Source organism: Amblyomma mixtum, chromosome 3 (genome assembly GCF_055824585.1).
Source record: "Amblyomma mixtum isolate Tamu chromosome 3, ASM5582458v1, whole genome shotgun sequence".
Classification (NCBI taxonomy): domain Eukaryota; kingdom Metazoa; phylum Arthropoda; class Arachnida; order Ixodida; family Ixodidae; genus Amblyomma; species Amblyomma mixtum.
The window spans coordinates 12,917,101-12,943,513 of NC_143014.1; the positions used below are offsets into that span (position 1 = coordinate 12,917,101).

General features: G+C 46.8%; 2 protein-coding genes across 9 annotated transcripts in view; one reads left to right on the forward strand and one right to left on the reverse strand.

Moving 5' to 3' along the window:
• LOC149349245 (cyclin-dependent kinase 14-like) overlaps nucleotides 1–26,413 on the forward strand; it is a 185,685-nt gene that overhangs the window by 66,800 nt on the left and 92,472 nt on the right. The window contains exon 1 of one of the 8 annotated variants that reach the window (XM_089578186.1): nucleotides 9,064–9,261. The exons of the other annotated variants lie outside the window; for them this stretch is intronic. Within the exon in view, the coding sequence (XP_089434312.1) occupies nucleotides 9,229–9,261 (33 nt within the window). The 5' untranslated portion in view covers nucleotides 9,064–9,228. Of the gene's footprint in view, nucleotides 1–9,063; nucleotides 9,262–26,413 lie in introns of those variants that run through there. 8 annotated transcript variants of the gene reach the window in all.
• LOC149349248 (uncharacterized) lies at nucleotides 14,725–16,509 on the reverse strand. The gene is made up of 3 exons (XM_089579194.1): nucleotides 16,389–16,509; nucleotides 15,375–16,295; nucleotides 14,725–14,954 (listed from the first exon to the last, which is right to left on the reverse strand). Exons 1-3 carry the CDS (start codon nucleotides 16,507–16,509, stop codon nucleotides 14,725–14,727), a joined length of 1,272 nt encoding a protein of 423 aa, XP_089435320.1.

Here is a 26,413-nt window from a genome sequence, read left to right on the forward strand (position 1 = left end):
CCTTCTTCAATATCGTAAACACTGATTGTTCTTATCTCGTTTAAAAAGGGCAGCTTCAGTAAGGTCACATGTAGGGTCTACTCTTGTCTGGTATTGCAGTAACCCAATCTGCAGCGGGCCTGTACGAGCTTGAAAATCAATGGCACGGCCACATAAAAAAAAGTCTTGGTTACGATCTTTACAAAACCTCACGGAGCAGAGAGTGCTGCGAATAGGCGAGGAAAACGGCTATGCACTCCTCCATCTGCGACTTATTAGCCTTTCCGAGAAGCTAGAAGGAATACTCACGCACTTGAGCGCGTCCTTAACAAACTAATCTCCACTACGGCGCGGTCGCAACTGGGTAGGGAGTTAGCCCTTGGACCCCCACTGGCGCCTGCGCGCACTCTCCGATCGAGCCATGGTTGCGATGGTAGAGATGCATTTTTTCTTTGAATAAAGATTAGACGTGCAGTTTCAGGGAGCCTGTGTTTCATTAGTGGTACCGTCCACACGAGGGGCATTGAAATGAAGATTCCATTTAACTTTTTCCTCCTTTTTTACTTCCTGTATTACTTCTCCAAGTCCAAGCTAGCCTCTTCCCTCTTCCTTGCCAGCTTTTCTTTCTTTTATTTTCTCGCGCTGCAGGTCACCGATTGCACCATTACTGCCATTCCCTCTCTCACTCTCTCTCTCTTTTTTTTTTTTCTCTTTGGGCCCAGTCGCTTGTCCCTTCATTCCACTCGACCCCGTCCCTCCTTCTGCTTCTCGGGGTTTCCGCCCCGTCCTCCGTCGTCACTACGCGACCAGCAGAGCATGTTACTCATTAGTTTGGTTTTTCCTCATTATGGCACTTCTAGCTTTCATTTCATTTTATTACCTTAAAGCCCCCTCGAGGGGTATTACATAAGGGGTGGGATTAGCAGAAAAGGTACAAGACAAATGCTATTTGTGATCATGAACAAAAAATGTTGTTTAGATTGCTTGCAAATGATGGACAGGTGATGTCGACGATATGCTGGGGAAGGCCATTCCAATCTTTAGCTGCACGTGGGAAGAAGGAGGCTGAAAAAGTAACAGTTCGGGCACGTGGGCGAAAAACTTGAAGCGTGTGGCTAGTGCGGTGGGAAATGCATGATGCTGGCGTGATATAAGGGGCACGGTTAAGTGATGAGTAAAAGAACTTGTGGTACAGTGATAGCGTGGCTATGCGACGACGAACAGAAAGAGGCGATAGTGCTGATTTGGTTTTTAAGGCTGAAATACTGACGTCGTAGGAGTAAGAAGAATGAATGAACCTTGTAGCGCGGTTTTGAATAGCTTCTAGGTCGTTTACGAGGTTAATATGATGCGGGTCCCATATGGCGGATGCATATTCAAGTTTAGGTCTAATGAGTGACTTGTAGGCGAGCAATTTAACGTGATGTGAGGTGAGGCGAAGGTGACGTTTAAGAAATCCCAGAGTTTTGTTAGCCGATGATATCACGTTAGCAACATGTGCATTCCATGTTAGGTCATTAGATAATGTGACGCCTAAGTATTTGAAAGATGTTACAGATTCTACGGACTCGTTAGCGATTTTGTATTGGAAGGCATGACTCTTTTTGCGACGGGTGATGGAAAGAAGCTTGCATTTGCTAGGGTTGAGGGTCATAAGCCAATCTGCGCACCACTGTTCAATTTGGTTAAGGTCCTGCTGGAGGGCTTCTTGATCAGTTATGTTTGTTACTTGGCGGTAAATTACGCAGTCGTCAGCGAACATTCGAATTTGGCAGGATACATACTATGGGAGATCGTTAATATATATTAAAAACAATAGGGGTGCAAGAACAGAGCCTTGTGGGACGCCGGATGTTACAGGGAGAGGGTTGGAAGACTGGTTATTGACAATGACTGACTGAAACCGATTTCTTAAGAAGGCCTTGATCCAGTTTAGCACGTTAGGATGAAGGTTTAGAATAGAAAGCTTTTGTATGAAACGTTGGTGTGGAACTTTATCAAATGCTTTAGCGTAATCCAGAAAGATGGCGTCAACTTGAAGGTTAGCGTCCAGGTCAGCATGTAAGTCGTTGAGGAACATGGCTAGTTGTGTTTCGCATGAATACCCCTTGCGGAAACCGTGCTGGGATGGATGGAAGAAATTGTTAGCGTCTAAGAAGTCCATTACATGAGAGTATATGACATGTTCCATGATCTTGCAGGGGACGCTAGTTAGAGAAATAGGACGGTAGTTCAGAGGGGAATTTTTGTCACCTGATTTGTAGAGTGGAACGACCTTCCCAACTTTCCAGTTTTCCGGAATGAGACCTGTAGAGAGTGATTGCGAAAACAATAATTCAAGATACACTGCACTGATACATTTCGTGTTTTTTAGTAGTTTAGTGTTTATCTCGTCGATGCCGGCTGACAAGGAAAGTTTCATTTTCTCAATTAAAGATGAGATGCCAGTTGAAGAAAAAGTTATTGCGTCCATCGGTGAGGTGGCATTAGTAGGAGGTATCCTTGGAGGCGGGTTGCGCTCCTGGGTGAAAACTGACGAGAACGCCGTATTGAAGATGTTAGCGCATTCTGTGTCGGAGGCTTGAATACCGGATGCATGAGTGAGAGTGACTGAGTGTGATGGTGCGGGATTGATGATGCGCCAAAATTTTTTGGGGTTATCGCATAGCATGCGCGGTAGGTCGCTGTTAAAAAATGAGTGTTTAGCGTTGGTGACGGAAGTCAAGTATTCTTTTTCGGCTGAAAAGTACTTCTCCCACGCTTCAGAATTGCTTTTAAATTTGGCAGCGCGAAAAAGCCGCTTCTTTTTATTCTCCAGTCTTTTTAGTGTCTTAGAAAACCAGGGTTTAGAGCGATTTTCACGAAAAGTTATTCTAGGGATAAATTTTTGTGTTAGTTCATGAAGTTTATCTTTATATATTAGCCAATTCTCGTTAACAGATCTCTGGTTATAACCGGCTTCGAAGAGTGGGAGAAAAATGCTCAGTTCATGATTAATGGCATTGTAGTTACCCTTGTCATACAGGGTGATTGTTTTCTTTTGTGTTTCATGGCGCTCGGTGCGGACAGAAAAATCTGCTTGAATGACTTTATGGTCGCTAATGGGCTCTAAGTATGTAATGGATGGCAAACTGTCAGTGCGACCTTTGTAAACGGTCTTCCGTTTACCCACCATCACTGATGCGAATGCCTATGAATCCTATTCTTTTCTTTTTTCGAAAGCGCAGTAGTAAGTACGGCACGATATATCGCCAAATTGAGTTTGTGACTTAATACTTCCGTCTACAATTCCAGTTAGTTCCGTGCTTCACCCATTCCTTCACGCATCAACATCGGAGCTTACCTCCTGGCATAATTTAACTTTTCAAGGAAAATAAAAGCACACGTCACTGTAGGGACAAAAGAAACACAAGACGAAGGAAAAAATTCACTCAAGGAAATATTTTTATTATAGGCTCAGATACAACTGAAGAATGGACCGGCCGATTTCTGCCCAAGGCGGCTTTCCCACCATCAGCGTCGACTTATCATATTCACGTCTCGGTTGACTAAATTGCACCTGCTGGCGTTGCATCCAATACGGCTGCCGTGCAAGTGCCATGCGACTCATGGCGATGCAGTCGAACAATAGGAATGAAATTTGCGTCACGTTTTTTTGGAGAATTTACGATTTCGATGTTTAGTTGTACATGAGTATGATATTTATTAACTTATTTATTCAACTTCCGAATTAAACTTCTCGAACGGAGCAACTTTCTCCATGGGCGCCACCATTGCGCAGTTCGCCGTAGCCACCCGTGTTCGAGGTTAAAGGTTAGCCCGAAAACGAAGATTAGTGTGATGCATGTGGCAATATATTTTTCCTTGTTTTTGTTCTCTTTGCAAGCGACAATCTTGCAATACGGTTATGTTGTTTGCGGTGTGCAGTAGCGCTTTTGGAACAAACGAGAAAAGCGCGTTACACGCAGTGGTAAAAAAGAAAAAACTGAAGTCAGCAGCAAAAGTGGGTCGGAATTAACAGTGCCTCAAACCAGTTCGGAATGCTTCCTCCCATTCGTTCCCGTTCAGGTTCAGTTCCAAGGTGGCTGAAAAAATTCAGGTTCGGTTCGGTTCCGGGCAAAAATTCGGGTTCGGTTCCAGTTCGACACCCTGATTATAGTGAACTAGAAATATCTCCTAGTGGCACGAGCGGCAACCCAGAGGCAAGCCGGTTCACATAGACAACGCGAGGTGGCGCCACTGCAACCTTTCCTAGTGCTACTGCCACTCTGTTGGCTGGGCGCCAATGGCATCGCGCAGCTAATTTTTCGAGATGTGGCGTTTAGGGTGTCACAGACGTTAATATGCAGCCGCTTGGTGAAGTGTAATGTTGGTACTATGGTTTTACTGATCACCCGCTTAAACAAATGCTTGTATGCTTCAATGGCTCTGGTATTGCACCCGCTGCTCGCGTATGGCGTACTCGTTTTACGGACTGGTATTTTCTGCTAGAGTAGGACATGCTGGTGCATAGCTTGAATACAAAAAGCGATGGCACAGACCAAACGCACAAGATTACAGGAGTCCTCGTCCAGTCTTCACACACTGCGTCTGTGTTTCATTTACAATACCCCTTTCTGCATTCAAGTTTGACTCGCGCAGACTGTATATTTTCTTCCCCGCGAGAAAGAAGGCTAGGGCAGCCTTGTAGTTCCATGTCCTCAACTCAAAAGTGCTATCATTTGTATATAAAAAAAAACTGCAGTGATTGCGCAAACGTTTTGTTTTTAGCAGAACATTACTGTACACAAAGTTTTGTCACTATTATTTTTCTCACGAAGGGCAAGAAAGTAACAAAAGCCAAGAATAACTTTTTTAAAACACACGGAGTAGGGAGGCCAAATACGTGCCTAGATTTTCTTTATTTATTAGGGGATATTTACAACATAAAAACACTATTCACGAGGCATAACTTCTGATCTGAGGTGCACAGCAGAGCCTTGTCAGATCTATTCACGCACACCACACAAACAGTTAGCCAAGTTAACCTACTAGCATCTGCTGAGTTTCAAAAACTTCGATGCCTTTTGTTATTACTTTTGTTGATGCTCTTTGTGAAAAAATGCATTCGAGTTGTGACATAAAATGCCATAAACGAGGCAGAAACATCCTCGCAATGGTCGGTGCAGCCAAGGCGAGAATTTTGTTTCACCTTTATGACACTGATCACATCCAATATGCTTTCAGCGTGGAGCTCGAGCAGGCTGAAGCATCTTGTGAAGGCCTTCTCCAGGTCTGCTACGAACTGGTACAGTGAACTGGATGGGTATAGCAGGCCCCCATTATCTTTAAGACGAGTGAACTGTGCCAAGTTCAAGTTCTGAGACTTCTCTCTGCTGATCAACAGCATACGGAGGCAGTTCTCGCAGCCAGTCTTCAAAATACACTTTCATGCGACATAACCTGCTATGTAAAATATAATCCGGCTGTCACTTGATGCCACAGCATATCCCGAATGATCTGGGGATGCCTTCAACAGCACTGCCTCTGCTGCCTCTAGGTTTCCTGCATCCAGGAACTTATCGACCAGTGTGTGGTTCCCAGCAGAAGTGCCTTGCTCAGCAGCATCTGGGCCTAACAGTGCACTAAGAACACCTGGTTCACAATTACCTTTTGACACGGAACGTGCAAGACTGCTGAAAGCTAAACAGTTTACAGTAACAATAAACTGCTGTGGCGTTGGGTGCGTGTTGCAGCCAGAAGATTGCCGCACAATGCCGAAAAGGTGCTCGGCAGGGTCCTGGCTTGTTCTGCGGGTCAGGAGGTACTTGAAACCCACTTCTTCTGGGAGGTACTTAAGCAATGTCACAGTCACACGCAGTCCAGTTGCAGTTGACTGGCTCAGAAAGCCCCGCTGTCCTTTGGTTTGAAGCTCCCATTCCTTAAGCATGGCTTGCAACTTGTCTACAGATGCGCTGTTTGGTCGCAGAGCCTCAGCAGGGAACCGTGAGGTCATTATGTGAATGTGGTCACGGAGGTTCCTGCAAAAAATGATAAGAATGTGCATATCAAAACATTAGACCTCATAACATGTTACCTTCCCTTTTAAGTTATATATATTTTAAAGAGCTAGTGCAGAATTACACATAATTGCACAGAGTAATCACTCGAAAAAAGTCAGTGTGGCTCCGATGCTGCCGCAGGTTTCTTCAATTTCGTTTCTGTACAGGCGCAGTCCATTAATCACCTTTTCGCTGAAAAGTTGAAAGGCAAGAGAGACTCTCATCCTTTCAAAATTATTGGGATTTGTGTGGCTGGCATCGATTCCGGGCATCGCCTGTAAAGTCACATTGCTTCCATCTAAAGCGACTGCTTTCCGCACTGCTTTCATTGAGACCTGCAATGCACAAATATGCTACACAGCTGTGAAATAAGCAAATTCATCAAACACAGCCTTACATATGGTGAGAAATAGCGCCTGGGCCATGTAAAGCATGTGTAATACTTAGAGAGAACATGCAGATGCGTGGTCCCGCACTCAATCAAAACAGTGCAGCATATTCTGTTTGAATGCCCGGTGTATGTTGACAAGTGAGCATATCAAGAACATTGTATGGAGCAGCTCAACACTGTGAATACTTACCTGGCCACCTGGCACCGTATAGTCCGAAGCAAGCAGGCCGTTGCACAGGCATTTGATTAGATGCGGGAAGTCTGAGAGAAAAAAAAGGCGACGCTTTGGGCTGACAGGATGCGGTGCACTGCATTTGATGCTCATCAAGGATGCACTGACGCCTGTTAGCGTCCACATCCGGCGGTTCCATGTGGCCCCATCTGATGTTATAAAATCAACTTTCAGCCCTGCTTTTTCGGCTAAAATGACTGCTTCAATCATAATCTTAGTGAGGAGGCTTCCTTTGATGTTCCCCTGAAGTCGAGAGTTCGACGAAAACTCGTCTGGTCGGGGACAAACATTGACGATGAAGAAGGAACGCCGACCAAAGAAAAAACAAAAACAGACGTTTCGGCTCCCGTACCTTGTTCACATTGAAATGAAGCAAGCAGCTCAGTGGCATTACATATGCTTGAAAAGAGGGCGCAGGGAGCGTGCGTAGATTGGGTTAAGATTTCTATCGTTGCGGTTGAGGGTGTGACTAGTAGTTTGGATGATTAATGATTCCAAGTGCAGGCGAGGGCGTAGCTTCTTTTCCGTTGAAAGCACATGTGCCCGACCCCAGTCGATGTCATGGCCTGTAGATACTACGTGCTCGGCGATAGCATTGGAATCCACTTTTTTGTTACGTATATCGTTACTGTGTTTTTTTAGCCACCTCTCGGAAGTTTCCGGTTTCGCCAATGTATGCGTAGTCACAGTCGGAACAAGGAACCTTATACACTACTCCAGGATATTTTTCTTTGGGAAGGGGGTCTTTGATGTTTACCAACGCATGGCGCAGTTTTCTTGTCGGAACGTGGGCGATATGGACACATAAAGGTGCGCATGATACGTGCTAAAGCCTCGCTTAGTCCGGGAGCATAGGGCACGGCAGCACGTTTCAAGGGTGACAGAGGGGTATCGCCTGCTGGGCGACATAACTGTTTTTCCACAGATTGCACAAATGAGGTCGGGTAGTTGTTGCTTGGAAGTTCTTGTCGTACAGTTTGAAAATCAATGGTCTGGTCTTGCAGATGCGTTGCGATCGTTTGAACAAGGACATAGCGACTGATTTCTTCTGTGTAGCAGGGTGAACCGAATTAAAGTTGAGGTATCTTCCGGTGTGGGTCGGTTTTCTATAAACGCTGAAACTGAGCTTACTGCTTTCCCGCTTTATCAATACATCCAGAAAGGGCAACGCACCATTCGCTTCTTCTTCGGTAGTGAAGTCTATTGCTTGTTCTATACAATTCAAATGGTGCAAGAAGGCGGCTAAGTCAGAATTACGAATCAGGCAAAAGCAGTCGTCGACATATCTCAGGAAAATTCTAGGAGGTGATGCAAACGTTTTCAAGGGCACGGCGCTCGACGGATTCCATACAGAGGTTAGCGACGGTCACTGATATAGAGGCACCCATTGGTGTGCCCTGAAGTTGACTGTAAAAGCGTCCTTGGAAGACGAAATAAGTGTTATCCAGGCCACGGCACTGCTCACGAAATGCCTCGCCACTCACCGTTCCTGCTGTTCCAGGTGCTGCTGCTCACCGGCTATCACCTGCCTGTTTCACCGACTTGCCGACCGGTTCCGCAATCTTGCGGCGCTAGCTGGTTTCTGGACGGCTGCGGCTGCTCATCCGATCATCTGTGCGCACCCCTGCCGATTTTGGACGCTTTCGACGGTCGGGTTTGGCAACATGCTACATTATCAGCTGACGAGGACACCTACATAAAGCACTCGGATTTCACCGCCCCCTTGGGCCACGGCACTGCTCACGAAATGCCTCGCCACTCACCGTTCCTGCTGTTCCAGGTTCTGCTGCTCACCGGCTATCACCTGCCTGTTTCACCGACTTGCCGACCGGTTCCGCAATCTTGCGGCGCTAGCTGGTTTCTGGACGGCTGCGGCTGCTCATCCGATCATCTGTGCGCACCCCTGCCGTTATTGGACACTTTCGTCGTTCGGGCCTGGCAACATGCTGCATTATCAGCTGATGAGGACACCTACATAAAGCACTCGGATTTCACCGCCCCCTTGGGCCACGGCACTGCTCACGAAATGCCTCGCCACTCACCGTTCCTGCTGTTCCAGGTGCTGCTGCTCACCGGCTATCACCTGCCTGTTTCACCGACTTGCCGGCCGGTTCTGCAATCTTGCGGCGCTAGCTGGTTTCTGGACGGCTGCGGCTGCTCATCCGATCATCTGTGCACACCCCTGCCGTTATTGGACACTTTCGTTGTTCGGGCCTGGCAACATGCTACATTATCAGCTGACGAGGACACCTACATAAAGCACTCGGATTTCACCGCCCCCTTGGGCCACGGCACTGCTCACGAAATGCCTCGCCACTCACCGTTCCTGCTGTTCCAGGTGCTGCTGCTCACCGGCTATCACCTGCCTGTTTCACCGACTTGCCGGCCGGTTCCGCAATCTTTGCGGCGCTAGCTGGTTTCTGGACGGCTGCGGCTGCTCATCCGATCATCTGTGCACACCCCTGCCATTATTGGACACTTTCGTCGTTCGGGCCTGGCAACATGCTACATTATCAGCTGACGAGGACACCTACATAAAGCACTCGGATTTCACCGCCCCCTTGGGCCACGGCACTGCTCACGAAATGCCTCGCCACTCACCGTTCCTGCTGTTCCAGGTTGGTTATTACGAGTGTTCTTGTTACCGTGATGATGATGTCTGTCTTGTAGCAGTGTCGTGGCCACCCCATATTCTGAAACGTTTCCGCTCGGCGGCAGTGTACATTTGGCGCATTTTGGTCCTGGGTGGGGACGTTGAAACCAACCCAGGCCCTATGACGAAGGGCCAAGAGGAAAAGCTCGAACTGGTATATGAAACTGTTCAAAGGCTTGAGATGAACCACACGAATATCCTCGAAAGTGTTAACAAGATTCTTACAATTCATATTGGCTTGCAAAATGAAATGAAGACTTTAAACGATCGTGTGCATGAACTTGAACTTAAAATCGAGTCTATTCCAGTTCTTCAAAGTGACTTACAGTCTCTAGCTACCCGTGTGCAGGAACTGGAACTTCAAAAACAGTCAGTGCCTACCACAGTATCTGCCACGAGTTGTAACGATGTATCCAACATTCAAGTAAAACTTGACGACCTGGAAAATCGTTCCCGCCGGTCTAACATTCTTTTTTATGGTGTTCAGGACACTGATGAGTCTTAAACTTGGGAAGACTTTGAGCGTCTTGTGAGCGAATTCTGTTCTAGCAAACTTGGTATCACGTTGTCTTCCTTAGCCCGTGCTCACCGCATAGGTCGTTTTTCTCAGGAAAAAAAGAGACCCATTATTGCAAAGCTGTTCAACGAAAAAGAAGTCGAAACGCTCATGAGTAAGGGCTATAAACTCAAAAATACCGATTTCAGCATTTCGCGAGAATACTCGAAAACGGTTCGTGAGAAACGCAGCCAACTGTGGAAGTATGCCAAATCAGTAAAAAAAGAAGGTGACAAGGTCCTTTTGTCTTTTGATAAACTGCTTATCAATGGTGTCTCGTATTTCTGGGATCATCAAAACAGTAGCGCAGTGCGCGTGTCCCTTGCCTGACGCATCCCTTCCAGTTCTCGTAAAGTGGCTGGCAAACCACCCGTGCGGCCAAACGCGCAGCGTTGCTCCAATTACGGTGTCAGTTTTCTGTACGCTAACATAAGGAGTGTTCTTTCTAAAAATGTAGCTCTTTCTTCTTTAATTGATTCATGCTGCTCCTCGGTCATCGCGCTTACCGAGACTTGGTTAAATGACATGGTTCCTGATGATGTCGTTTTCGCCTGTGACTCCGAATTCAACATATTTCGTTGTGACCGCACGGGCCGTAGAGGTGGCGGTGTCCTTCTTCTGGCTGTCAATAGAGTGCTCACTGTTGTGCCTATCGAGGTCATGTCGTACATAGAATCGGTATGGGTTCGGTTGAGTTATGGTCCCACGGTCGCCATCATTGGCGTCATTTACCGCCCTCCGGACATGAATTCTTCATTCGCAAGTCAGTTTTCTAATTTACTACGCGATCTTACTTGTCGTTTCCCGAATTCGAGCTTACCGTATTTACTCGCGTAATAGGCGCACTCGCATAATAGGCGCACCCCTAGTTAGGGCGCGAAAAATCAGATTTTTTTATTTCCGCGCATAATAGGCGCACCCCGAACTTGGCACTGTGATCAATACTGTATTTACACGATTGCAAGCCGACGCCTCGCCACCCCCCGCTCCCCAATCTTTATTTTAACAAAGTTTTTGCTGAACTGCCGCACTTCTCGGCCACGTCGTATTTTCCGACCTGCCGCACGCTTGCCGCGTTCGAGAGCAAACTCCCAGCCATGTAGCTGTTAACTTGCCCGTCGAGCTAAAACATCAACGCTGTCCGCGGCAAAGCCATAAACCACGATAACTATCGCGCTACCGCAAATCCCGGCACTTGAAAGCAACAAAAAAAAAAAAAACGAGCTGGAGATGCTGATGGCGATATAGATAGCGAAAGCTCGCGGCGGAGGAACGCGATGATGATGATGATAAGCTTGGCCTTGGGCGCCCTCCTGGGCGGCGTCTGGAAGCTCCTGCCCGCGTGTGTGGCCTCCGCGATCAAGCGCCCGTTGCGCGCAGCCGGAGCCGATCGCGGAGGCCTCGGCGCGTGCATTCCTAAGGCCATTCCCGCGTGTGTCGTGGAAAGTTTCGGTGCAACCCTTACACGGATCTTTTTTTTTTAACATTTTCTTCGGGAAAACGGGGTGCGGCCCGTACACGAGTGCGTTTACGCGGTGTGTTCAATTTTGCGAGTCGAAAAATTTCCGGAAATTTTACCCCGCGTAATAGGCGCACCCCGAACTTTGAGCCGGATTTTCTGGAAAAAAAGTGCGCCTATTATGCGAGTAAATACGGTACTTTTACTTGGTGACTAACTTTCCGGCTATTAACTGGTCGTCATTAACAGCTCCTGCCAATGATCCTGAAGCTCAGGCTTTCCTCCAGTCCTGTCTCACTACAGCCAATATTCTCGATCTTATCTTGACAAGTGATCCTTACCTTTGCTCCAACATTGCGCTCTTAGAAGGCCTTTCCGACCATTCCATAATCACGGGTAACCTGAATTTTGTGCCCCATAAAAAGGTAACTCGTACTAAACAAATAAGGTGCTACAACCGAGCAAACTTCGGTGAAATAAACGCTCAGTTGTCAGCCTTTGCTGATCATTTTCTTCACGATTTTTCGTCACGCTCCGTGGAAACGAACTGGAACCTGTTCAGCGTGAAACTTGCTACTCTCATTGACAGATTCATACCCGTCATCAGTATCCCTTGCACTAACACAGCGCCTTGGTTTAATAGGCATCTACGTCGCCTTAATAACAAGAAAAAGCGCCTTTACAGACAAGCCGACAAGAACAGACACTCCGAATCTTGGCAGCGGTACAAACTATGTGATAAGGAATATCAGTCTGAGTTGATATCTGCACGTAGGTACTTCTTCACACACGACCTACGGCAATGCTAACAAACAATCCACGGAAGTTCTGGCAGATAATAAACCCCGCTAATCATCTTGACATTGCTCTTACCAACGCGGAAGGCAGCAGTGTTCCAGTGGCCGAATGCGCCGAACTTTTCAATAACGCATTCACATCCGTTTTTACCCGTGAAGATCTCCCTCTACCTCCTATTTCTGTCAGCACTTCTAATACATCAATGTCCGAAATATGTATCAGTGAGACCGGTATCATATCCTTACTAGGGAAGCTTAAAACAACATCAGCATCAGATCACCTTGGCTTTAATAACAAAATACTCAAAAATTCATTGATGGTATTCATCGCATCTTGTCCGCTATTTTTTCACAATCTCTATCATCAGGCGCGATTCCGCTGGACTGGCGCCTAGCTAAAGTTGTGCCAATTTTCAAATCTGACGATCGTTCCTCACCACTAAATTGCCGGCCCATTTCATTAACTAGCACTGTTTGCAAACTTCTTGAACATGTAATTCACTCGCAGGTAATTAACTATCTTGAAGAACATAACATTATCTTTAAATGTCAACATGGGTTCCGTAAAGGCTACTCATGCGAAACGCAACTTGCCGGATTCATTCAAGACATACATTCATCGATTGATGCTGGCATTCAAGTAGACTCCATATTTCTTGATTTTTCTAAAGCTTTCGACAGAGTACCTCACAACCGATTATTAATGAAACTAGCACTGCTTAATATTCACCCTCTTGTCATTGCATGGGTTAAAGATTTTCTCTTTTCCAGGTCTCAATTTACAACTGTCAATAACCACAATTCGTCTTTCAGCCAAGTACACTCTGGCGTCCCACAAGGAAGTGTGCTTGGCCCCTTACTTTTCCTAATATTTATCAACGATTTACCGGATTCCATTTCTTCCCATATCAGACTTTTTGCTGATGATTGTGTAATTTATCGCAAAATTTATTCTAACACCGATGTCAACCCCTTCAATCTGACCTGGATTCAGTAACAGCATGGTGCTCAACCTGGCTTATGCAACTTAATCATTCAAAAACTAAATTGATGTATTTTACTAACCGAAAGTCTCGAATTCAAACAGCATACTCCTTAAATAATAGCTCACTCGAGCTAGTCACCACGTATAAATACTTAGGACTTCACCTTGATTCAGACTTAGCATGGAACCACCATATTAACCTTATGCTTGCATCTGCTAATCGGTCATTAGGTCTCTTAAAACATAACCTAAAGCATGCTCCTCCTCACCTCCGTGCTCATGCCTATACCACTCTAATTCGACCTAAAATTGAATCTGCCTCGGCTATTTGGGACCCTTACCAATCTTACCTAATAAATAACATTGAATCATTGCAGAACCGCGCCGTTCGTTTTATTTATTCCGATTATTCACGTAACACCAGCATCACAGCCTTAAAGAAACGCGCAGGTCTCCAGGATTTATGTCTCCGCCGTAAAATTGCACGACTATCACTTTTTCATAAACTTTATTATCATCCATCACTTCATAACGACTTTTTTTCTTTGCCTCCTTCGATTTTTGACCGCCGCGATCATCCCTTTAAAGTTAGACGTTTCACGTGCAGAACATTTATCTATGCGCATTCATTCTTACCACGCACAATAATGGACTGGAACACTCTGCCTTCACATATCGCAACCACCACTGATCCTGATAAATATTTTAAACTTATATCTTCAATAACTACTGCTTAACTCTTCGCATACATTGTTATTTTATTTGTTCATGGCTTCCTTTTTTGCAGGGTTTGACTAAAAAGATTCATTGTATTAGTGTTCTGTTTGTATAAATTTAATACTGCAGTAATCTTCGTTCTTTGCCGTGCTGCCATTCTTTTGATTGTTTTGCTTACTTATATCATGCAAAGTGTCTTATTTGTGCTTTTGATTGATTCTTTTCCTTACTTATGTTATCCAAAGTGTCTTATTTGTGCTTTTGTTGTTTGTTTTATATTTGTGCTTTTGTTTTATTCTGTTCAATTGCCTGTGCCCCCCCCCTGTGTAATACCCCTCGAGGGCCTTTAGGGGTATTCTGTATAAATAAAAATAAATAAACTGCAGGAGCCTACGGAGATCCAAAACTTCAATGGGGGTTCGTTTAGGTAGAGACTTGTCAGCTTCGAGAGCAGCAGAGCAAACTTGTACGGCCAGGTCGACGGGAACGCATGTGGAAAGCGACTTGACGTCAAACGAGACCATGACCTCGTCATCGTCCGGTGCTATTTCGCTTACCTTCTTGATGAAATCAGTCGAGTTGCGAATGTGCGTTGAGCCAAGGCCGACAAGAGGGGAGAGGATGCGATGAAGGTAGCTAGATAGACTGTGAAGAGGGGACCGACTGTAGTCTACGATGGGGCGCATGGGCATACTAGGTTTGTGCACCTTCGGTAGACCGTAGAGAGCAGGGGTTGAGCCGTTGGTGCACAGCAGAGTGAAGTAGAGTGGCTTGTAGGTCGGGGGAACGAAACGAAAGACGCCTGAAAGAAGTTTCTGCAAGTCGCGCTGAACTTTCGCGGTTGGGTCCTTGTCAAGACGGGAGTAGGTGCTTTCATCTTCCAGGAGGCTTTCCGTTCTGCTTATGTAGTCGGTTCAGTTCAGGAGGACTGTGCTGTTTCCTTTATCAGCGGGGAGTATAACGAGATCTTTGTTGTCTCGCAGGCTCTTCACGGCTTTTTGTTGTTCTGTGGTAAGCGGGGACAGGTGTTGTCCTGGGTGATACTTGGAGAGGACGCTGACTGCACGAGTCCTTGCTTCATCGCGGCGCGACGCTTCCACTTGATTCACCGCGTTTTCCACAGCACACACAAGTTTTTTGGGGTCTAGAGTAGGTCAAGTGTTGAAATTGAGGCCAAGGTTTAAAACAGACATTTCAGCGCTGCTAGGTTTGTACGAGGAGAAGTTTCTAACGACGGTTGTGGGCGTTGCTTTTTCAGTTGTTGGGCGTTGCGGAAGAAGGCAATGCAATTTGTTTTTGTGTGCAAGTTCAGCACACCGGGACTGTACAGCTGCCTTGTGATTGGCGTGCAGCTGAATGCTGGCAAATTCTTCAGGGTAGAGTGATACCAAGCGGCGTCGAGTGAAGAATGCCTCGTTTTCTAGAACTGTTAGCTTTTCTTTGCATTCCAGTATCCTGGCCTGAAGGAGCGACCGTTCGGCTTTGGCGACAACGCTCAGACCAAAGCGTGTACAGACTGGACGGATCAAACGGAGGGACCGTGGAATAACAGAATAGGACTTGCATGTCAGGTTGCACTGAATATAGCCTTTGAACAAAGAGATGCGGGTGATCAGGGACACGTACTGGCGGATGCTTGTGACGATGGGTTGGCCGTACGCCCGGCGAAGATTGATGAAGTCGAGAGTTCGACGAAAACTCGTCTGGTCGGGGACAAACATATTGACGATGAAGAAGGAACGCCGACCAAAGACCATGTTCCCCTTAGTCGCAAAAGCAGCTAGAAGCTGCGTCCATTTGCCTACAAAAGGGACAAACATGACCACCATTCCATGGTCACACACATCGTGCTTATCGTCATGTGACGTAAATGGACCAAGGTCCTCAAAACCTATGTGGCCAGCAGTTGTGACTGACAGATGCTCTGACAGCTTCATCTCATCTACAATGAGGCCCCCATGCTTCTTAAACTTATCCATGCTTCTTGCTTTTTCGCTCAGCACATCAAGAACTTTACTATTAAACCCGAATCCTGTCTCGTAGCATTTCAAGTACTTGCGGAGCGTTGTTTTGCTTGGTAGTGCCAGTATATTTTCTCTTCTCAGGTGCTCATAGAGCCTTGCACTTATCATTTTCAAAATAAGGCACTCCAAAACCCATTCAGTTGAAAACTTCATTCCTTTCTGGCTTTTGCGTGAAGATTCCTTAAACATGTGAAGCACTGCCTCTTGTTGCTTTGAAGGAAATGAGGAAATTTTGGCTGTAAACTCCTCTTCAGCAATTGCTCGGTTCTTGGCTTCCATTGCTGCAAGTCTCTGTTCCATGGCAGTGACATGGCTTCTGAGGCGCGCTGATTTTAGTTTTTCAAGCTTCAGCCATTGAGAAAGGGCTCCTTTTGCTGGCACACGCACTTTTTGGCGTGATGTCACACATTTCCTTGTTAGCACCGCCTTCCGAACAGACTTGCATTCAGTACAGACTGCTCCTGCAAATGAAAATGGATTGGCTGTAAAAACTAATGCTTAAAAGGAAACTTCAGAGTGTAACACCTTTAAGGGCAATAAACATAACAACTTACCTTCAGCACAAACTTTTGCCAAGCATTTTCTGCTGAAGACAGCCTCCCCAAACAACGTAGCTGAAGCCCGCAACTTCTCTGTTAAGCATTGTGACGCTTCACTGAAATCAACTTTCGACATGGCTCCCTTGCAGATGCAGATTGTGTCAGTTTCCTGGAGCACACTGTTCTCTTCAGAAAGGGACTGGACAATCCTATCTTCGTACAAGACACCTCGGACGTATGTTTGGGCGCACACTTCGTCATCACGGGCACAGAAGCAGACAGCCTTCTCGTGAATTATTTCAAGTCTTGCCTCTCTTCGAATTGCAGTAGTGGCAAATACGACACCTGCATGATGGCCAGTATAATCACCAGGCTCAAGACGACACCACTGCTTCGACGGAACTTGTAATTTGTGAAGTAGGCCGGTTGTAAACGGTTCAGGACTCCCTGGGGCATCGGCAGCTTCATGTTGCATAGTGTCAGTCACGGCGGCGCCGTTTAAACCATCTTGCAAATGCTGGCGCGGCTTTTTTCCCCGCACTTGAGCGCTTTCCGCAGGCGGTCTTTTCGTCCTGGCCTTGGTTTTGCAGATCGGGCAGAAAGGTAAGCAGGGCAACCGGGCAGAATAGTAGGCACAGCGTCAGGGGCCAACGACTGCTTTCCACGCGGGATCCGTACCTCGTTGCCTTCGATCATGTGGACATAATCCCGCAAAATGCAATGAGGCTCGAAATGATGCTCACATACAGCCGAAGACTCTGCCTGCGCAAACTGTGCTCCCATTTCTTCCGCAGTTCTGCATTTCTTGGAGCAGCGAAAAGGGAAGCCTTGGGTGCACCCGGATATCCGCTGCGGCATCCCGGTGCGAAGCAATGAGAATCCGGGTTTCTTTTCGACATTGGATGGATGGATGGATGGATGGATGGATGGATGGATGGATGGATGGACGGATGGACGGATGGACGGATGGACGGACGAGACTGGACGGGACGGGATGGACGGGACGGACGGACTCAAACCTTATGCCACATCTCTTTTTGCTGACTTCCACTGCAGATCTATTTACATGATCATTGTTATCTTTAAACCCTAGGGCCTCAGGAAGAGTGACAGTGCCTGCATCGACATCCGGATGGATACCATCACATTTGATTATGAGGTGTTCAATTGTTTCCACAGATCTACCACACACTGCACATGTGTCATCTTCTTCGTTAAATTTCTTTTTGTAGCTGCGCGTTCTAAGACACCCTGACCTAGCTTCAAAAAGTAGGGCACTGCCTCTTGAGTTATCATAGAAAAATTCTTTCCTGATCTGCCTTTTCCAGTATCGATATAGTGTTCCATTGAATTCATCCAACTTTTAACTTCCGCGTTTTTAACCTGTCGTTTAATGCTCTTTCTTTCTCCGTCCTCGTGACCTGCATACTTACTGGTTAGTTTTCTAGTTCTTTTCCGCCACTGTGAGTCAACGCTCTTTCTGTATAAATATTTAAATACCTTAGCTGCCCACCTGTTATCGTCCAATTTCCTCAGGCGTTCTTCATATAGTATGTTACTCTTAGCTTCCCGTGCTTCGAACGATGCCCAGCCCATATCCCCTTGTACTGCCTCGTTTGTGGTTTTGCCGTGGGCACCTGGTGCTAATCTTCTAACAGCTCTCTGATTTACGTCTAATCTCGACTGAGCTTCTGCCCTTAAGCACAGAACCGCATTGCCGAAAGTAAGTCCCGGCACCATTATTCCTTTCCAAATACCTCTTTGTACTTCATATTTGTTGTACCCCCATAATGCCCTATGTTTCATTATCCCGGCGTCTCTTCATCCTTTTGCCCTAAGAGCCTGTTCATGTTTTTCCGTGTATATCTGCCCTTCGTTTAGCCATGTCCCGAGGTATTTGTATTCGGCCACTTTGGGTATTTCGTGGCCTTGTATTGTAAGTACCTGATCAGTTGTATCGTTAAAAATCATCACACCTGATTTAATTGCGCTAAAACTGAATCCTAGAGCATCTCCTTCGTCTCCACAGCAATTAACCAAAGTTTGTAAATCTTCCTGGCTATCTGCTAACAGTACAATATCGTCCGCATACATTGAACCCGGGAGTCGCTGCTCAACTACATTTCCGCCTAATCTGTATTTATTTATTTATTTATTTATTACCGCAAAGGCCCCGGTTGTGGGGCATTACATGAGGGATGGGCGGATTACATGCAGATTATATAAAGATTACAGAGTACATAAAGATCAGGATACATAAAGATTACAGGATACATAAAGATTACTGATTACATAAGGATGGCCTCAATCTTTTTCTTGAAGTCGATGCAGTTCATGAGTACGGCTTCCGGCGGCAGATCGTTCCAGTCCCGAGATATGACAAAAAAGAACGGAAATGAGATGTTGTTCTTGCAGCGGGTGGGTATACGGTCTTGATGTGGTTGTTGCGGCTAGAAGGACGATGAGCTGTTGATATGATAGATGATCCTAAAGGTGAATGATAGAACTTGTGGAATAGGCATAGTCGAGATATTTTTCTAGTTTCAAGGTTAGGCAAGGATGCTCTGGATTTTAAAGAGGACACGCTAGTATAGTAAGAGTAGTCACAATATATAAAACGGATAGCGCGGTTTTGAACTTTTTCAAGGATTATAGAAAGGTTAGATTGATGAGGATCCCATACTGCTGACGCGAATTCTAGTTTAGGTCGGACGAATGTTTTATAAGCTAATAATTTGATAGAAGGGGTAGTAAAACGAAGATTTCGACGTAGGAAGCCAAGGGTGCGGTTAGCGTCATTAGCGATGTTCGTGATATGCGAAGACCATGTTAGGGTATGAGTTAAGGTGATGCCAAGATACAGGAAAGAACAGATGATACTTCAGAACCGAAAAGAACATATTTTGAGGGAATATGGGATTGCCTGCGATGAAAAGAAAGCATGCATGTTTTAGTAATATTAAGGGACATTAGCCAATGCTTACACCAAGTTTCGATTTGGGTTAGATCAGTTTGGAGGGTGTCAGAGTCAGTTCTCCTGGTAATAGGGCGGTAGATTACACAGTCGTCGGCAAATAATCGGATGTTCGAGTTGACGTTAGAGGGAAGATCGTTAATGTAGATTAGAAAAAGCAAGGGTCCAAGCACTGTGCCTTGTGGTACACCTGAAGTAACGGGGGAAAGAGGTGACGATGATTTGTTGGCGTAGACAAATTGCTCTGTTGGTCAAAAAATTTTGTAGCCATTTTAACACCAAGGGGGCAAGGTTAAGACGTAATCTTTTGTGGGGTACCTTATCAAAAGCTTTTTCAAAGTCAAGGGGAATGTTTAGGTCAAGATGAGAGCTAAGGTCATTAACGAAAAGGGTGTCACAGGAAAGTCCTTTTAGAAAGCCGTGTTGGTTAGGATGAAAAAACTTGAGCGAAACTAAAAATTTAACGATGTGAGAATAAATAATATGTTCCATTAGTATTGAACAGATGCTCGTAAGAGAAATAGGGCGGTAGTCTTTACATGAAAACGATGAACCTTTCTTGGGGACTGGAACGATCTTACCGATTTTCCAGTCTTGCGGAAGCACGCCTGATGATAATGACTGTTGAAAAAGATGGCACAAAATGACACTAACCACGTTTTTAGTATTTTTTAGCACTTTAGAGTTCAAGCCATCAATGCCAGATGACGATGACACTTTCAATGATTCAATTAGTTTCCTAATACCATTGCTATCGAACAAAATGTCTGGCATAGCTGGATGATCGAAGACAGGGAAGTGCGGTAATTCGCCGTCCGGTTCGTTAGTAAAAACTGAACAGAAAAAAGAATTTAGAACGCGACAGACATCATGTTCCGGAATGAGATTATGGTCCTCATCATGTAAAGTAATAGGTGTGTTGCGTGAAGGATTAATGGATTTCCAAAACTTGTTAGGATTAGTGAGAAGCATAGAAGGTAATACTGATGAAAAAAGGAACGTTTAGTTTGGTTTACCAGAGATTGGAATGTTTTTTCAGCACAATGGTACTTTTTCCATGAGCAGTCAGTGTTCACACGTCTGGCTGTACGGAAAAGCCGTTTCTTCTTGTTATTAAGGCGCTTCAGATCGTTGTTAAACCACGGTGACGATTATTTTTCTGTGATCGTGATAGTAGGGATGTGCTTATCTATTAGTTGATGCATTTTGTGTATGAAAAGGGACCAGTTAGTTTCTACTGACCGGCTTGAAAAGTCATGGACGAACCACGCCCCAAAATCGGTTAGTTCTGTGTTCATGGCAGCGTAGTTACCTTTGTCGTATAATGTAAGTGTTTTTTTGGTTTTCTTCAAACTTGGGACTTGGAATGAAAATGTGCTTAGTATAATGGAGTGGTCACTAAGTCCGGGTAAATGAAGTGGCGTAGAAACTTTATCAGGGTGGGAAGTGAGAATGAGATCGAGAATGTTGGAGGAATGATCAGTTTGCCTAGTAGGTTCAGATACGACTTGAGACAAGCCAAAGGTTAGGCACGTGTTAACAAAGTCACTTACAATGTTATTTTTTGATGTAATGGTGGGAAGATCGGACCAGGATCGGACGACAGATTATAACCTAGATTACTTTCTTCTAGCCTTCTTTCTATATTTATCACGTAGAGCATGAACAGCGGCGGTGATAGAGGACAACCTTGCCTTAATCCTTCGTGCACCCCACAGTTTTGGCACTTTTTTCCCTTCCCATGTAATTTTAACTTCATTATCTCGGTAGATTTCCTGTAGAAAATCATTACCTCATGACCGATACCTAAATCTTTCAATATGCTCCACAGGAGTTCCTGTTCACGTTATCGTATGCACCGCTTATGTCCAGAAAGGCTAAAAACAGAGGTCTGTTTTCCGCCTTAGCTATTTCTATGCATTGGGTAAGCACGAACATGCAGGCTATCATCTAAGCGCCTACCCCTTCTGAACCCATTCTGAAGTCCTCCGAGTATCCGATTCCCTTCTACCCATGACTGCATTTTTAATTTCACCGCCTGCATTGCCAGCCTGTACATAACAGATGTTATCGTAATCGGACGGAAGGATTTTATGTTCATCTTATCTCCTTTCCCTTTATAAATCAATTTCATTTCACTCTGCACAGGCAGGCGGAACCTGTTTTGCCTACCGCGCGAAGGTCGTTACTGACATCAGCGCCACCGCATTTTCGTGACGTCGCGGGGTGAAGGTCTCCTAAAATTGATAGTTGGCAGCAAGGGTCTTGACGAGGATTAAATAACCGCCCTAGATAGCCCTGGAAAGAGCCGCAGCAGGCTCTGCTTTGGACAAGCTGGTGCGCATAATGAATTTTTATAAGAAATAAACGCCACTTTTAGTGGCCTTAGTATTTTTGGCTGTTATATGGATAGTCAACTTACAATGAACATCGGATATAACGAACAGAATTTGCGTGTTTCACGCTTTAAAGGGGTTGTGAAAAGAAAATGAAGCTGCCCGGTTTTAATTTTTACTGCTTCCAAGAGCATTAGACATGCTGATTCCGAAATATTTCGGCTCAATGTTGAGTCTGCATTTAATAAAGCCCGTTCGAAATCGCTGCCTTTTTGTTCTCATGAAACGACCATGCGCCGCCGTCGGCCGGCACACGCACTACTCGACTACGTCATTTTAAGATCTTCAGAAACGTACAGATATCTTCAACTTTCGTTTGCCCTAAAATAATAGCTTGATGAGAAATTCACAAAGTGAAACAAGGTTTTCCAATTATTTGCACGCGTAATTGCACGCTGTTAAACTGCAGCGCGTGGTCATACATCACTGACCTGGGACCAGTTTCGGTTTCGGTTCTGCTTCTCCATCCTCCTTGGGTTCAGTATCAGTGGCTCGACATAGCCTTGCTTACGTGAACCTATCTAGGTGGTGTTCCTTGACAGCGGTGGTTTAAGTCAGAGAATCGAGCTGAGCAAGGTCAGCCCATCTCGACGACTCTCTGTTTACATGAACTCGATACGAGCCGAGTCGGCAATCGCGGCGCGCATCGGCTCCGCGCTTCTGTTCTTTGCTGCAGAAAAATATATTCCAGAAGCGTGAAGAGGGTTAGGCATAATTTGCAGATGCGGCTGCGAGTCAACCCACTCCTTGCGATAGAGATGAAGACTCGAGTTCACGACCGGGTTCGGAGGTTCACGGTCGGGGCTCCGGCAGGCAGAGGTGTCGCGGGCTCTCGGCATGACTGCTACTTGCCGGGCGCGCTACGTGCCGTTCCGAGCGGCGTAACAACGACTGACAGCAGCTCGCCGCCTGCGCCCAACCGATGTCAATGACAGGCCGCACGCGGCGCGTCGCACTGACAAGGGGCAAAATCAAAGCCACCTAGGCAGAATGCGAGCGCGCAGAGCGCCAGCGTCATAATGACGTGGGGGCGCGTTTCTCGGGGCCGGCCTGTCAGCCTGGATGCCGGCCGCCGTCGTCAGATAAACACGCTAGTATTATTTGTTCACGCTCATAGCAAGCACTGGAATAGATGAATGGCAAAAATGAATCATTTTTGAGGATCGTTGGCTGATGCCGAGTTGCTGGCAGTATTTAATTCGGCGATACAAGCAAATTTCATCCCATGACCGCTTTATTTACTGCCTGGTCGCATTAGCTAGCTCCGCTGGCGTCGCGGAAATCGAGCATATCTTTATTTTATTATGGGACAGGTTCACAGTTAAAGGGGTGACGAGAGTAGTACCTTTTACAGCGCTGACCAGTTCCGAAGCTCCCTCAGCTGCGGTATCGATAGTATCGATGCAAAACCAGGTAGGCTTAGTGACGACCAGGGCCGCCGGCAAGCCTCGCAGTTCATCGCCCGGCGCGTCCGCAGGCGGCGTCGTTGCCGATAGCTCGGCATGCTGCCACTGCTCGAATATAGCATGCAGCCTTTCTGATAGCATGGCTGTTTTGTCTTTTCTGGTGCGAATGTGAAATACAGCGAGTCTGCAGGCCGGCCGGCAAACCTGGATCCCGTCCGCTGGCGTCATAAAAATGAGCTAAAGATTTTTCTTCACGTAAATAATAAACTTTGGGAGCAAGAAGTGTGGAAAATAGATCATTTTTGAGGATCGTTGAACAATGCCGAGTTGCTGGTAGAAGCAGCAACTGTAATACGAGCAAATTTCTTGCCACAACCGCCGCTGCCCGGCCGTTGCGGTCCGGCTTGCGCGCCTGGCGTCCGCTATATAGCTCCGCTGCCGAGCGCACCGCTACAATGACCATATTTTTTGTTGTGAGACGATGCTGTTGACAGTAAAGCGATGCCAAAAGCAGGCATTTTATTATAACCCAGGCTACTTCCGAAGCGCTGCCCACCGCGGCTTCGATGCGAAACAGGCCTAGCGACGACCAGGGCAGCCAGAGAGCAGTGCAGTTCGTCGCCCGGCGCGCCCGCGTCCAGCGCCGTTGCCGAAAGCGCGCTACGTGGGCAGGCATGCTTTGTCGCCGCCCGAGTACAGCCGGCAGTCTTTCTGATAACATCGCTATTTTGTCTTTTCTGGTGTGAACTTCAGTAGCCAAGCAGCGCGCAGGCGCTGGTGTGCGGCGGCAAAGTGTTACGCCGGATGTGGGTGGTTCCGCATGCTTCTTTTTCTGCCTGTCCCTTGCCAAAGCCAGTGGGGCTTCCTTTATTCGGTCTATGGTTCCGGAAGGGTGAAGGGGAAAAGTTGGAGAGCTGGGCGTCAGAGGTGGGGTGATCCTTGTTCCGGATAAGGATGCCCAGCACGGGAACAAAGGACCGTTTCCTTCCCTCTGTTGTTGAGCCTTGGCTGAGTAGCCACAGAAAGCTGTACGGTCGACGTTACTATCTGGAGGGCCTCCTTTGAGCGTATGTGCCGTTTCGTTCTTAAAGGGCCACTGCCCAGGGTGCGGACATTTTTGAAAAACAAGCCCACTGCATAGCTGAGGCATCGAAGATAACCTCTGCAAAATACTAGAGCCATGCGCGCCCCGAAAAGCTGCGAAAATTCAAATCAAAGCCCGTTCGTTCTTTCCTTCCTTCAAAAACGGGCCCGGCCCACTACTCTGCACCCCGCTGACGTCAAGGGGGGCTACTTTCGCTAAAGGCACTCCATTGGTGCATCGTTCTGACTGACGGGAGAAGGTTGGGCGTAGCCTTGGCGTCGCGTCGTCTGCACAAGGCTTTCCCGCAGCGCCTTCTATTCTGGCTCATGCCTACAAACCCGCATGAAGGAACAAAAAAAAAACTGCGGAGGGAGCGTACGGCGACAGCCTTGAACCCTAGCCATAAAAAGTTAAAAAAATAGTAAAACTGAGGGAGTTAGTTCGCCCCCCCCCCCCCCCCCCCCCCCGCCGTGATCACGTCACGAGACGCTCTGCGTGCGCGCTCCCTTCTCAGTTTCTTTTCTTCTATGCGAACCCCCCAAAACAAGGTTTTAATTAGTAGTGCAGCAGAGCCTTTCCCTCGCTCGCCCACTTGACCGCTCCGCACACACACCGCTTATCTTTCGTGCATCTTGCGTACGCCTTGACTCCAATGAATGACATATGCTTTGGAGCGGAGAAAAGACACAAACACACAGAACACAAACACGCATGGAGAAAAGCAAACGGGCGGTTGCCGGGTCCGCGCTTCGCCGTGTGTTTCGAACACAACCGACTTCCGCCCCTCCGCTCGTGAAACGGTGGGGAGGCCTAAAAGAAAATGAAAAGGTGGCTCGTTAACTGGGAATGACAAACAGATGTATGAAAGGATGCGCTCGCTAACAAGTCTAGGTGGTCGAGCCGATCGCGCCTCTCGATCGTTCAGTGTGCGGAGAAAATGCAAAAACCAAGAAAAGAATTCTATTGAAGGCGGGGCCATGACGTCGCCCCGTGACGCACTCCACAGACACCACGCCTCCGGCTTACACCGGAGAAGGAAGGGGTGATTTCGCCTTGCCGAGCCTAAAGCCCCTCAATGAAACAAAAGTAGCGAAAAGCTTTGAACTTTCCGACACTCCTCCTCTCCTGGCGCGCCGCAGGAGAATCGAGCCTCACATTGGCTGAGGCGCCGTAGTCACGTGCTAGCGCGCGCTTTTTGGCTCCGCAGCAGACGCCGGCGCCATTGCCGGGGCTTGGAGTCGCGCTTCGTTCTCTGGGGTCGTTTTTCAGTTGTCAGTCGTGTTTTTTTTTTTCAGATTATTTGATGTAAAGCGCCAGCGGCTGCAGTCTTTCTTCGCACTAAATGCCGTTTGGCATGATTTTAAACAGGCTCGTTCGCTAGCGGGTACGAAAGCCGTGCTGAAGTGCAGGTTTAATGTTGCTCGCATTGCGCGGCGTGTTGGCTTGATTACAGTCGGGCCCGTTCGCAGGCTCGTTCGCATGTTGTCTGAGCCCCGCCGTTTACGTTGCTCGCTATGCAGGTCTAGGCTTGATGTTGCGCGCATTGCTTGACGTATTTGTGTTGCTGCAGCTGGACTCCTGGGCTCACGAACTCGATACTAAAGTGGCGGTACTCGCTGTTTAAGCCTACGCTACTCATGCTGCTCGCGGTGCAGGTTTAGCTTTCATGTTGAACGCATCGCTAGACGTATTTGTTTTGTTACAGTTGCACTCCTTCCCTCACGAACTCGACACCAAAGGTGTGATACTTGCTGTTGAAGCTCCTGCTGCTCATGCTGCTTGCGATTAAGGTCTAGCTTTCATGTTGCACGCAGTGCTGAACGTATTTTTCAAGCAGGGTTCTAAACCGAAATCGGGCGTTACTGTGCCTAGGCACATTAACGCAACTGTCGCTTGAATACTCGATATCTGCATGGATAATACTTGAGAATGCAAGAAAGGACCTCTGTAAAACATAGTTTCAGACATTTTGGGTTTAGGCCGTCGTCGCTGCCGCGAATTCCTGCGTAAATCACGCTGCGTGGAGCTATGTAACGTGGATAGGTGGTCTCAAATGAATCACTAACGCAGGGGCGCGCACAATGATCCAGACCATTTCCAAAGTTCGACATTGGAAAAGCTCCTCATGGCCTTTAATGCGGAGTGGTGACGTGTTAACACTTGTGTATTCTTTTTTCAGT